Source organism: Equus przewalskii, unplaced genomic scaffold, assembly GCF_037783145.1.
Source record: "Equus przewalskii isolate Varuska unplaced genomic scaffold, EquPr2 ChrUn-13, whole genome shotgun sequence".
NCBI classification, from domain to species: Eukaryota; Metazoa; Chordata; class Mammalia; order Perissodactyla; family Equidae; genus Equus; species Equus przewalskii.
The window spans coordinates 9,533,503-9,546,703 of record NW_027228750.1 but is presented as its reverse complement, the minus strand read 5'-3'; the positions used below and the strand labels follow the sequence as shown (position 1 = coordinate 9,546,703).

At 48.7% G+C, this 13,201-nt stretch overlaps 2 protein-coding genes across 10 annotated transcripts; one reads left to right on the top strand and one right to left on the bottom strand.

The window, feature by feature from the left end:
• Positions 1–4,047: 4,047 nt before the first annotated feature.
• AMIGO1 (adhesion molecule with Ig like domain 1) lies at positions 4,048–7,024 on the bottom strand. Its single transcript, XM_070608111.1, has 2 exons — positions 6,884–7,024; positions 4,048–6,416 (listed from the first exon to the last, which is right to left on the bottom strand). The coding sequence occupies exon 2, from the start codon at positions 6,349–6,351 to the stop codon at positions 4,870–4,872; it is 1,482 nt and encodes a 493-aa protein (XP_070464212.1). The 5' UTR covers positions 6,352–6,416; positions 6,884–7,024; the 3' UTR covers positions 4,048–4,869.
• On the top strand, positions 6,775–13,201 carry LOC103553054 (uncharacterized). Of its 9 annotated transcripts, none has more exons than XM_070608113.1 (4): positions 6,775–7,337; positions 9,274–9,375; positions 11,485–11,583; positions 12,482–13,201. In XM_070608113.1, the coding sequence occupies exons 1-3, from the start codon at positions 6,826–6,828 to the stop codon at positions 11,558–11,560; spliced, it is 690 nt and encodes a 229-aa protein (XP_070464214.1). In that variant the 5' UTR covers positions 6,775–6,825; the 3' UTR covers positions 11,561–11,583; positions 12,482–13,201. The 9 variants fall into 9 exon arrangements, with proteins under 9 accessions (XP_070464214.1, XP_070464213.1, XP_070464215.1 ...); XM_070608112.1 differs by having other exon boundaries at positions 12,479–13,201; XM_070608114.1 differs by having other exon boundaries at positions 11,485–11,597.

The following is a 13,201-nucleotide window of genomic DNA, read 5'->3' as shown; positions in this document are numbered from 1 at the left end:
CCTGCAAAGCCTAACATATTTACTATCTGGCTCTTCACAGAGAAAGTCTGCTGACCCCTGGTCTATCTTAACACTTGGATGTGGGTTCTACCTGAGCCCTTAGAACAGTATTGAAATATTCTCTTCCTAGATAGGCCACACCCTTCTGAGGTACAGTGAACCCCACCCACAGGCTGAAAAGATAAATAAACCAGTCACAGACTATGCTGGAACAGAGACTCAAGCCAGGTTTAATGATCATTGTCTAGTTTTCAGAGCCCGGGGGCTCCAAGGTTTGCCAGCCTGGGTATACAACGTGGGAGGAATAGGGTCCTGGACGCGGGAAGCCTGCTTGCTTCGCCAGCAGGGCTACAGGGAAGGACAAGGGTGAGAACACACAGAAAACTGGCATGGATTGGCTTTGCTCTCCCCACCTGGGTGTACCCTCTCCTGGCCCCTTCCTAGGAGCCCCATAAATACAGGCAAAGAGAAAAGGTCACAAATAATCACACAGACAGATTGCAGAGCCCTATCATACTCTGTCTCCAGGGACACCTGCTTCCTGGGAGACATGTCTGGTTTATGGGTATGGGAAGGGAAGGGGTGATTGCTCAGCCTTTTCTTATAACCAGACCTGGCAGTTTCCTACAGAGGCTTCTGGTGAGCTTACATATGCTAGTACTTGATCCCTCAAGTAGAAGCTGCCTTTGGGTACCACCGACTGAAACCACTGGAAGAGGCTAATCAGTTCAATCTCTTGGTGGGGCAGCCAGGCACATCCAACAGTCTCTCAAACTAGGGGCAAATTAGTGGATATAAGAAGGAGACTTAGAGCCTCAGGGCCTTTTCTTATTCCCTAAATTGGGTAGACTTATGAAGAAATCGGCCCTTCTAGTCCTCAGGAACTCAGCTAGAATGCCCCAGAAGGCCTGCTGGGGCATTTGCCATTCACTTTAAAGATTTTCAGAGCCCTAAATGGTGCCTAGAGGAGAAACTGCAGCATGGAGATGAGATTTTTCCCAGGTTCCCTGATAAGTCTGAGGAGGGAGTCCTGGTTCCTATAGCCCCAGTAACAAAACTGTCACAAGTCTCTGGAATTTAACAGACAACTTTTCCATCCTACCCCTGTCTTAGCAGGGCAGTTAACATAGGAAGAGCAACTAACAGCTGCTTGGTCCTTTGTCAGTTTCCTTCTGGGTCCATCACTGGCCTAGTTCTACATTTATTTCTCATATATATTGTCTTTAATCCAAGGAAGGTTTCTGAGGAGTCTGAAGGACCAGCTAGCTCCTCATCACCCCTCCAAATGTCCTCAACCTGTGGTTCTCCTAACTCCAGCCTTTGCAGAGGAGTTCTTCAGTGCCATGGAGATGTGGGTGAAGCTTCAAGGAAGTTCAGAAATTAACAAGAGTTTGTATCTGGGGAGCCTGGCATGGTCACAGTCTCTCCTACAGGGCAAGAAAATTGTGCGCATGAAGTTGTGCACATAGGTGGTGACCATTCTGAAAGTGGACATTAGTGGGGACTTAAGAATCACTGTCCTGATGGAAGTCAAGGTGCTGGTGTGCATGCATACCTATAAGCATGCATACCTATGAGCATGCATACCTATGAGCATGCAAGTACTTAAGGGAAATGCTGCACCTCTCTTGACACAACAAGGATACTAATAAAGGATGGACAGCAGTCTTGAGATCCCAGGAACAGACAAGGGGAAGACGTTGAGTTCCAGTTCCCTTCCCCAATCTTAATAGGCAGTGGGAATCAGGCCATCCTAGCAAGCAGCCCTTATCCACAGGTAAATAACACCTCTTGGAACCTAGAGAGCAGGTCAGAAAACTAGAAGATCTGGAGAACTTCCAACGGACAGGAACTTGGTGGGAGAGAGGGGGAGACTGAAAAAGACCAACATCAGAGAACACTTTGCCATACTCGTCCCCTTGCCAAAGCTCAGAGCAACCACCTCCCAGAGCCTGCAGCAGAGTCAAAGGGAGAAGTTAAAGGGAGCAGTCATCTCCATACCCAAAGTATTCTGCAACCTTGGATGGACTGGAATGTTGGGCCATTCTTCTTAAGTTCCTCTGGCCTGACAACCACGACTGCACAGGGCTCTGGCTGAGGGGGCTAAGGGTGGCAGAACTTTCCTTCTGAAAGTTTAGTGCCACTGATTGTCTCTGTTACAAGACTGCCTGGAACCCTGTGGAGAGGGCAGAACTCTAAGCCGCACTCCAAACTGCGATTCTGGGGCAAAGACCACCCAATTCCACCCTGCAGATGATGAAATCTCATGCCTTGGCTTTGCAGCAGGGGTGAGATCTCTAAGAGAGGAGCAAGGCAGCTTTGTCAACATAGAGGGGATACACACCCGGTCTCCTCCATCCCCAACCCCAGTCTAACCCCGCTGGGGCCAGACTTTCCAGGACTCCTCCCTTTGCAGAGCAGCCTATTAGGGAAAACTCAGAATCCCACCTGAGCTTGATAAGGAGTCTGCCGGGGTCCCGCCCCGGCGGAGTCCAGGTTCCTGAGGGATGGACGGCGTCGGCGCGATGAAGGAGGGGGAAAATAAAGGGGACGTGAGACTTGGGTTGGTGTTAGCAAGTCCGACTTTACTGTGCACAAGTGTCGTTTATATATTTTTCAGGATTAGTACAGAAATAGTTTTACAAATATTCTCAGAGAGATAAGGAAGTAAGAAACGAGCACAAGAATATTTATTAGCATTCCATTCTATAGAGCATAAGGTTAATGATCGTCTTCTCTGCAATTAACTAGTGTTTGTTGTCTCTAAGCTAAAGGAGATAGGTACCTAGGCGTCTGTTGTAATTCATGGTAAAGTTAAATCAAAGAGAGAAGGTCCAGGCCTCCGGACAGGGCAGCAGCCCGTCTGGTTACATCCTGGTGGAGCCATCCCTGCCTCCCTCAATCATTTACGCCATTAGTGTAGATGGTTAATGGGAACAAAAGGTGACTCCAGGGTGTCTTATCCCCAGGGCTATCTGCATTCTCAGCGGGCAGTTAAACATCTTTACTTTTTCGCGCCCTTTAGGGGGTGGAAGCATTCCTTTGTCTTTTAGATTGTAGAGCTAACGGTCCCTTAAGTACACTGCCGGAGAAAGTATCATATTGTTAGTAAAGTAAAGGGCTGAAAAGCTAAGCTAAACTATAAATCTTCAAGAATAAAAAAGAGAAATAAGTATACACATAACCTTGATAGAAAGCATGCATATAATTCAGAAAATATCGGGGGTGTTGGCCGGCCATCCTTCACCGAGGGGCATTCTTGCACCCCTCGGCCCTTCTACTCACCAATTATTTATTATTTATTGCTTTTAGGAGAAAACCTCTATAACATTTTAACAGAAAGCAGAAGGTCAAGAATAATATATAGATACTTCTTGATCATCCAATTAACCAGCAAACTTAGAAGGACGATGCATATGTATATTTAGACAAAGAACTGGAGGGAGAAGGAAACATTAACCAGATGGAGGCCATAAACCTAATTCGACATCTTATCTGGGCAGGATTCCTTTCTGATTGTCTCACATGGGACTGTGTGCTCCTCCAATAATTAACTGAAAAATATCTTGAAAGTTACCTGCAGGTGGTCACATTCTCTTACTGTATCTAATTTTCCCGGGAGGTAGTGCCTCCCAAGCAGCCACCCAAAGGAGTGAAAACTGGAGGTTAAGAAAGGAAAAGGAATGAAGGGCAATTAGAAGCAGCACAGGTTTCAGAACTATGTGAGGGGCTGGCCGGTTATTCTTCACCAAGGGGCGGCCCTGCACCCCTCGGCGTTAATCGGCTGGACCCTGTCAAACAGCCGATCAAATGATGTAGCCACGGCTCCCAGCAGGAGTCTGAATAAAGAGATGGAATACATGGAGGATCAGGTAGGTCCAGCTGGACGCTACATAATAGAGGCTGATTCATCCTCCTCCTCCTATAGTCTGAAGTGGCCCCACACCCCATATCTGTGGCAGGCATCCATAAAAACTCTGCTTCAGCAGCCACCACCCTGGTCTGACACACAGGTGCTGGGAATCAAATGCTGACCAAGGGTTTCACCAACCAGGGAATTAGCCAATCTGGACTTTATCCCCCATCCACAAGTTTTGTGCTGGCACCTATGCTGTGACACGGACCCCTCAGTTCATGCTGCACCCCTCTGTGCCACTGGTCCCAGGACAAGGCCCAGATACCATATCTCACGTTGTTGCCTATGTGACAGGCAACAGGCCAGGCTCCTGCGAAGATCCATCCACCCAGGGCTCATTGGGAAGGAGGAAGGCATTCGTGGGAAGTCTCACAACAGCTTTGGGCAGTGTTACTGATTGAGATCTCAGCCTTTTCCTGACTCCTTTTTCCAAAGATTTCCAATTTTCCCAGCTGTGAAGTGTGATTTCCTGGCCAAAGAAGTTACTACAGCTTTTCCCCAATGTGGCTCCCGTGGAAGCTCCCCCCGCCAACACACACAACACCCCAGGTGTGGGTGAGCAGAGAGAGAAAAAAATGATTTTTTTTTTCCCAGATGATTTTCTCTTAAGGAGCTAGGGATGACCTTGAAAAAGTTTAGGGAATCTGCTCTTTCACCGCCCCTTCCTCATTCCCAACCAGCTGACACACTCCTCTTCCTCCACCACATTGAGAACTGCCAGGGCTTTGGGTAGGGGTGTAGCATTTGCCTGAGGATTAATACATCCATATTTGAAAATCGTGGCAGCCACACCCTGGTTGGGATCTTGCCTGCTATTGTACCCATGACCAATTCCCTTTGAGGTCAGGGGGAACCTACTCCCTTGGGCAGCCAGCCCTCTCTTCCATCCCCTCATATCCTTCAGGGGTGCATTACCTCGCCTGGGGCAGAATCTCCCCACCAACCCATCCTGCTCACACCACAATGGGCGTATCAGAGAAGACCGAGCTGACCGATTCCGGATCTGACATCCTCCGCTGGCCCTTGCCTGTTGCCTCAGGCACCGGCAGGGTGTTGCCTGGCTTCAGCTTGCCGTTTTGACCCTGCCCGGGTCCAGCAGGTTCCAGGAAGGCTACCCGCCGATCAAAACCATCATCCTTGTCCCCTCCAGCCATAGGATCGTGGTTGGGTGTGGTACTAAGCATGGAAGAGCTCAGGCTGTCTCCTTGATGGCTAGAAGGCTTCTCAACACCCCGACACCAGCAGCGGCAAGGAGTGAGGTACAGGTATATGAGGACCAGGACCACACTGAGGATACAGCCCACTAGGGTGGTATAGGCTGTGTTGAGGGTGTCATGGTGTCCATGCGAGGTGAAATTGTACACTTTCAACTCCACAGACAGTGTCTCGTTGAAAGCCTCCCCCATAGCGTAGCAGGTATACACCCCCCCGTCCTCAACCTGCACATGCTCGAAATGAAGACTGCCATCCTTGGACACTGTCACTGTGCTGTTGGCCACCTCACCTAGCACCCGTTCATTGTTTGGTGTCACCCATACCTTGGTCATCCCCTGCTGCTTGGTGTCACACTTGATGGTCAAGGGGTCACCCAGGTGGGCCTCCCAGGCACGTTCCTTGTACTCACTGCAGTTGAGGAAACTCAGGTTGAAGACATTGTGCAGTTTCTTGGAGCTCATGCAGTACAGATCCTCCTGAAAGTCCATCACAGAGCTCAGCTGCCGGTACTGCCAGTGTGAAAAGAGCTGGTAAAGCTCACAGTCGCAGTGCAGGGGGTTGTTATGTAGGTACAGCCCATTCTTGATCCACGCGGGCAGCTTCTGCAGGTCGGGCAGTGGTAAGTTCTTTAGCTTGTTGGAGGAGAGGTCCAGGAGCGTGAGTTTGGGTAGCTTGGCTCCTTCCTTGACCAGTTCCAGAGGGAAGCGGGAGATCTGGTTCTGGCTCAAGTAGAGTTTCTGCAGCTGGGCCATGTCATCGAAGGCGGAGCGGTCCACTGCCATAATGTGGTTATTGTAGAGCAGCAGCACCTCCAGTGCTTGCAGTTCACTGAACAGGAACTCGTCCAGTGTCCGCAGCTGGTTGGAGGAGAGGTCCAGGTAGCGCAGGTTGGGTACCGGGGAAAAGGCCTCAGAGGAGATGAAGTTCAGGTGGTTGTGGCTCAGCAGCAGGGAGTGCAGGTGGGTCAGGCGCGTGGGGGTCCACTCGGCCCGCAGGCGGCTCAGGTTGTTGTGGCTGAGGTCCAGTAGTGCGGTATAGCTGGGCAAGGAGTGGGGCACGTTGGGCAGCTGCTGCTTGGAGCAGCTGAGGATGTTGCTGGCGCACAGGCAGGCGGCAGGACAGCTAACCAAGGGACGGCCAGCTCTGGCCACCTCAAAGAGGAGCAGGAAAAAGGACAGCAGCAGGAGCCAGAGGCCTCGCAGGTCACCCGGGGGTTGCATAGTGTCACTGGGGAGAGCGAGGAAGGCCTCAAGGAAGATCTGGGAGGGAGTCACCCAGGCATGTTCTGGTGGGGTAAAGAAGGGTCACTTTCACTACAGGCATAAGGGAGAGAGGATGGGTTTGTGGTTACCAGGGCCTCTGAGGGGAAGGACACACTCTCCCTCTTTCCTCTCACCCCCCATCCCACCCCCAGCCCCCATTGCGCTAGAAAAGAAAGGTAGAGATGCTGGGTAGTTCCCAGGCACTATGCAGGCGGTGGGCTCAAAATACTGGGGCACAAAGAGGAGATGGACACAAGGGCCTAGTGGGCTGGGGTCACAGGAGTGTGGGATGGGGTATGCCCAGATGTCAGGGACTGTTGGGATCACAGGGGTTGCATGGGCGGGGTTTGGAGGCGGGGTCAGCAGGGCCTTTGAGGAGGAGCAGAGGGAAGGTCAACAGGGCACTGGCTAGGTAGGGCGCGTCCTGACGGGATGAGGGTCCCCGGGGCCTGTCTGGGCGTGCTCCCCCCGGGACCTCTAGTCACTGCACCTGCTTGGCGAGGACGTGTCTCAGCCCATGGCGGGTCCGGGAGCTCCGTCGCGGCCTCCCCGGCGGCGCCTCACTGGCCGGCCTGTCGCGGCGCCCGCCTTACGCAGGGGCCCGCGCTCGGCGACATCGCCTCCCGGGGACTTGCCGGGCTCCGCTCGCCTTCCCCGCGCTGCCGCCTCGACCGCTGCGCCCGCCGGAGCCCACCGACCTCGGCCGCTGCCTCCGGGTCCGCGGGTCCGGCGTGGAGCGATGTGGGGAGCAGGAGGCACCGCGATCCGAGCGGAGGGAGCGGCGTGGGGGCAGCGAGCACCGCGCGCGCGCCCGTCCCCGCCGCCGGAGCCTCAGGGCGCGTGCGCGCGGCGGGGGCGGGGCGCACGTGCGTGTGTTTGTGTCGGAGCCGGACGGGCGGCCGCCCGCGGGGTCATTCTCTCAACGTGTTGGGGACCCGGACCTGGTGAGGAAAGCTGCCTGGGGGCGAGGGTGGGCGGGTTGCTCTGGCCCCTCAGTTCCTGCCCACACCTCTTCCATCTGCTTAATAGTTCCGTCCCCACCCACAACCGCTCTCAGGAAAGATAGGTCTACCTAAAGTGAATTCGTTGCAACTCACTCGGGCAAGAAGAGTCGCATGTCTTGTAATTTTACAAATTAAAGAAATCTGGCTCCGCTCCCGCCCGTCAGTGTTGGCGAGAAGTTCATTGGTCACGTTCTGGGGTTCCCCCTCCCCTCTGTCTATGGTTGTGAAGTCCCAAAAATTTGGGGAACGATTTGGGGAAGAGCCTTTTTTTCAGTCTTGATGTTACTATTCCATGACCCTTGGGGTACCACTGAGGAGTACAGTTCCACAGCCTGCAAGCCAGAGGGGCAGGAGTGGGGGTAGGAGGGGGGTTAGTGCATGCCCAGGCCGCGGGAGCCCTCTTCCTCGGGCATCCCATGCCCCAGTCCCCACTCCGCCCCTGACACGCACGCAGGGACTGCGTACCAGCAAGGGACAGGTTTCCATTCCTGGAAAAGCCAAAACCCTCCCTAGCCCGGTGGAAGGTTTCATTCATGCCTTAGGCCTGGCCACTTGCCCTCTTCCTGCACCAGTACTTTTTGCCCTCCCCTTCTGGAGCAGTTCCAGCATAGTTTCTCTATTACCTAATCCTCAAGATGAAGGGAGGGTGTCTTCTTTAGGGTGACCCTTGAAACACCAAGAAGCTGTTAACAGTATGAGGTGTTGGGGGTTGGGCATGGGGAGAGGGGGATGAAAGAAGAGCCTAGACCTTATAATTCAAGACTTCAGCTATTCTTGGGATGGCAGACCCAGAGGGAGAAATTACCTTTTTATTCCTTGTAGTCTCTTACAACAGCAAGAGCAAGACTGAAATTAATGTCTCAATACATTAGCTTGCTAAGAGTTTTAAAAAGAAAGAATTTATATCTGTCACATATGTTTTACCATGAATTTAAGTGTATTATCTCTTCAAGGGATATTAGCATGTTAACCTTATGTGTAGTGTGAAAAGGTCTTTCTTTCCTGTTCATTTCAGGCATCAGTGATAAGGTGGGGAGAGTATTCAGGGAGTGGGAAATCCTTAAATGACATTGCCTCAGTTCTCTATTGCTGCATAACAAATAACCCCCAAACTGAGTGGCTTCGTTCAACAATGTACATTTATTGGCTTTTACAGTTTCTGTCGGTCAGAGATTTGAGGGTGGCTTGGCAGGCAGTTCTGGCTTGGAGGTCTTTCATGCAGTTGCAATCATATGTCAGATGGAGCTACAGTCATTGGAAGGCTTGACTGGGGCCAGAGAATCAATTTCCACAGAGGCTCACTTACGTAGCTCACTCCTGTGGCTGGCTGTTGGCAGGAGGCCTTGGCTTCTCTCCATAAATGCCTCTCCACAAGACTGCCTGAATGTCCTCATAGCATGGTAGCTGACTTCCCTCAGAGCAAGAGATCCAAGAGAAAGCAAGGTAGAGTCACAATGACCTAGCTCTCCAAGGTCACACCCATCACCTCCACTTTGGTCACATGGACAGGCCTGATTCAGTATGGAAGGAGACTACACAAAGGCATGAATACCAGGAGGAAAGGATCATTGGGGGCCATCTTGGAGGCTGGCTATCACACACATTGTCTCTGAGATCACATCTGTTTTTTAATTTTGAAAAATTTCAAACATACACAAAAGTAGAGAAGATAGTACAATGAACTCCCATATACCCATCATCTGTAGTCAATAATTACAAGGAAATTCCATCATTTTATTTTGTACAAGTATCCCTGATAAACACATACTCTTCCAACCGCCCCCCACCCCAATCCCCATATCCCTTACTAACCTTCCTTAGACCTGGTGTTCCAGACTTTGCTTTCTCTCCCTTTCCCCTTTCTGCCACATTTAAGGAATGGAGGAGAGACAGATACAAAGAAAGAAGAAGATCCCTTATGCTGGACTCCAGTCTCAAGTATGGGGGTCTGCAGTTTGGAGCAGTCACCACAGATATGGTATTCAGTTAATCCCTTTTTTTCCAGGTCATCCAGAAGTAACCATGCCATTTTCAAATTTTAATGTGCATACAGATCACCCAGGGATCTTGTTAACCTGCAGATTCTGAATCAGTAGGTCTAGGGTGGGGCCTGAGATTGTGCATTTCTAACAAGGCAGTAAGGTGATGCAGACACTACGGATCCATGGGCCATACTTTGAGTAGCAAGGGTCTAAAGCTTTGCTGTCCAAATTGGTACCCAATAGCTACATGTGGCTATTTAAATTAATTAAAATTAAATAACATTATAAATCACTTCCTTAGTTTCCCTAGCCACATTTCAAATAGCCTATTGTGAACCCTATTGAACATAATTACAGAAAATTCCATTGGATGGCACTGGTGTAGAGAATTGACTTATGATGTCTCTCCCACAGCTGCTTTCCAGACCAGAACTATTAATTCACAACAAAAAGAGGACCTTGGCGGGATAAATAGCAACAGGTTATTTTTGCTGGCATGGATCAACTAGTGTTCCTGAATACAATTCGGAAGGTTGTTTGGTCAGCTCAGCATTTGAGCAAAAGAGGTTGGATCTGTCTACAAGGTTATGAGACTGGATAAATTGCTTTTCTCAATACTAGAAGTATTGTTTTCTTTCTTAATAGCTAGTACTGTCCATAGGAATCAGAGCTGGAGAAGACTGATGGAAGACATCCTATTAAGAAGCTTACCTTTTGCCTCCTTTTTAAAGCCTCCGTGTGACCGGCCACCCTTCTTCGGGACAATGTGGTCTAGTCTACGCACACTTTAGGTGTTCCTTTTTGTGATTCCGTTTCACCTGATATATACGTCCTTATATAACTTTTCATCTACTATTTTGTCTGTTTACGTATCTACTTCCCTATCAGACTGTAAGCTTGAGAACAGGGATTTGCCCTGGTTTTGGTTCCTAATAGGCGTAGAAATATGTTTGTTGAATTAATTCATTCATTAATAATTGCATTACATTAACATTTATTATATGTTCGTCTCAATGCCTGGTGTAGGAGTAAGGATGGAACATAGGGTTTGGTCTTGGACAGTCACAGCTGCGTGACTTTTGTTATTTCACTTTGTTCTACTAAATCGTACTCCATTATCTGTAAAATGGAAATGATGATACCACGTGGGCTTACTTCATTGGATTACCTTGGGGCTCTAATGAGCTAACAGTTGTGAAAGTGCTTATCATTTGTAAGTATTATCTTTAAAAAAAATTGTAGTTTTTGGGGCCGGCCCACTGGTGCAGTGGTTAAGGTCACATGTTCTGCTTCGGTGGCCCAGGGTTTACCAGTTCGGATCCCAGGTGCAGATGTCTGCACTGCTTATCAAGCCAGCTGTGGCAGGTGTCCCACATATAAAGTAGAGGAAGATGGGCACAGATGTTAGCTCAGGGCTAATCTTCCTCAAAAATAAAATAAATTAAAAATCCTAGTTTTCTTCATGAGAGTTAGGAGACCCCCCCAGATCTTGATGTCAACATATGCACAGATTACATAACTATCTGCCTTGTTTGCATGTTCTAGGGTACTGCCTATTTGGAATATTCACTCCTACTTCCAAGCGCTCCCTCTCTGGCCTAACTATCTTTTACAATTTAAAAATATTTACAAATTTTAAATAAAAATTTAAATTTAAAAAGATTTTTAAAAATTTTAAATATTCTTGCATTTTGTGGAGAACCCCAGTGGTGTGACTAATATGAGCACAGTTTTTGTAGTTCTTGGTGTAGCTCCAAAAAAGAGGGGGCTCTAAAATAAGGCTATTTCTGGGAGGGGTAGCAAAAAAGATGAGTCCTTTGTTAAGTATTGCTTAAAGGGCTTCAATTTCAGCCCTTACCATTGAGTTGAGTCCTTTATATGTCACCTATGTTTCCATTTTTGGTTTGTCCCTGAAGGTTGCTCAGTCTGGAGGATTCCTGTTGCCAACCCCCTGCCCCCACCTCCATAAGCTGTCACTCATTTCACTGACCCTTTTAACTTTTTAACTTGCCTCTTAGCGTGCTCACCCATTATTACTGTGCAAGAGAAAAGTATTTCTTCTTATTGGACAGCTGACCTCTGACGTCCATTTTGCTACTCCTTAGCATTTTGCACCTCAACCCTGCACACGTCCTGGTAGCTCCACTTGATCTGCAGAAACCACAACGATGGAGAAACTAACTAGGGCAGAAGAGGAATCACTGGTGAGGATGGAGGGGTACGCTAGCCACCTTTCAGTGTCCTGGGCTCTTGGGTTTGTAAAGTAAATCTGAAGATACCTTGTTCAGTCTACAGCTCACGCTCTTGGTCAGGGTTGTTCTGCTTCCCTGGAGGTGGTTATTCCTGGTGACTAAATCATGAATACTTTCTTGGCTTTTGACACCCACAAATGGACATCTCAAAACAGTCCTGCAGTGAATCATGAGATAGATGTGTCTTTTAAATATGGCTGACAAATCAATTCACAGTTCAAAATATTATTTCGGTCTTTAGCAGTGGGGTTCACCACCTCAGTCAGCCTGCTGCTGAGTAGACATCCCAGAGATGGAAGACTTTGGTTCCCAGGCATTGTTACAAATAAGACTATCCTGGAGCTCCTGCCCTGTGAGCCTGGATGACCAAGAGGCCCTCCAAAAGAAGTTTGGTATTTTTTTCATTAAGAAGTTTTGTCGGGGCTGCCCCAGTAGCGCAGCGGTTAAGTGTGTACGTTCCGCTTTGGTGGCCCGGGTTTGCTGGTTCGGATCCCAGGTGTGGACGTGGCACCGCTTGGCAAGCCATGCTGTGGTAGGCATCCCACATGTAAAGTAGAGGAAGATGGGCACAGATGTTAGCTCGGGGCCAGTCTTCCTCAGCAAAGAGAGGAGGATTGGCAGCAGATGTTGGCTCAGGGCTGATCTTCCTCAGAAAATAAATAAATAAATAAATAAATAAATAAATAAAGTAAACTGAGGAATAAAAGTTTTGTTGTAAGTCTGAAAATATTTTCTTTCCTGTACATGCAACCCTCTTTCTTGATTTCTAAAAGCTTTATGTCTAAAATTAAATTCTAGCTAATGTAAGACTTCTCAGCTAATTTTCTTCTTCTTTTTTTTTTCTAAGAAGATTAGCCCTGAGCTGACATCTGTGACCATCTTCCTCTACTTTATATGTGGGACGCCTGCCACAGCATGGCCTGAGAAGCGGTGCGTAGGTCCGTGTCTGGAATCCAAACCGATGAACCCCAGGCCACAGCAGAATGTGCAAACTTAACCACTACGCCACCAGGCCAGCCCTTCAACTAATTTTCACGTCATGTGAATCCTTGGCTTGTTTGTATTGTATTTGGAAAGTTAATATTCCAGTTTAGGAAGTCAGAGCTTCTATGATTTGGGGGGGGGGATTATAGTTAAACTGAATGTCAAGCTTATAGTTAAGGATCTAAGGCCATTTGACTAACTCTTTGTGTTAATAGATCTTTTTCCCCTAATCATACTTTTTGAGTCTTTACCTATTCATTTATGTTTGAAGTTTCTACCTTTCAACCACTTACACTGTTCTGAGCCGATTCCCAGGCTAATCGTAATGTTGGCTGGTGTGGCCCTTACCTATAATGAGAGGAGTTTAGGCCACCAGTGCTGGAAGATACTTTAGCAGTCAAGTTCACAAGCTGGTTCATGGGAGAGCTGAGGTAACTTGGAGAGGGAGTGTAGTTTTGTATTTAAGACTGTAGTTTTTGGAGTCAGGCTTTTTGGGATCAAATCTCGGCTCTGCCACTCACTGTGTGACTGTAGCCAGTTACTTAACTAGTAAAATGGGCATAATAAAGATACCCACCTAATCTGA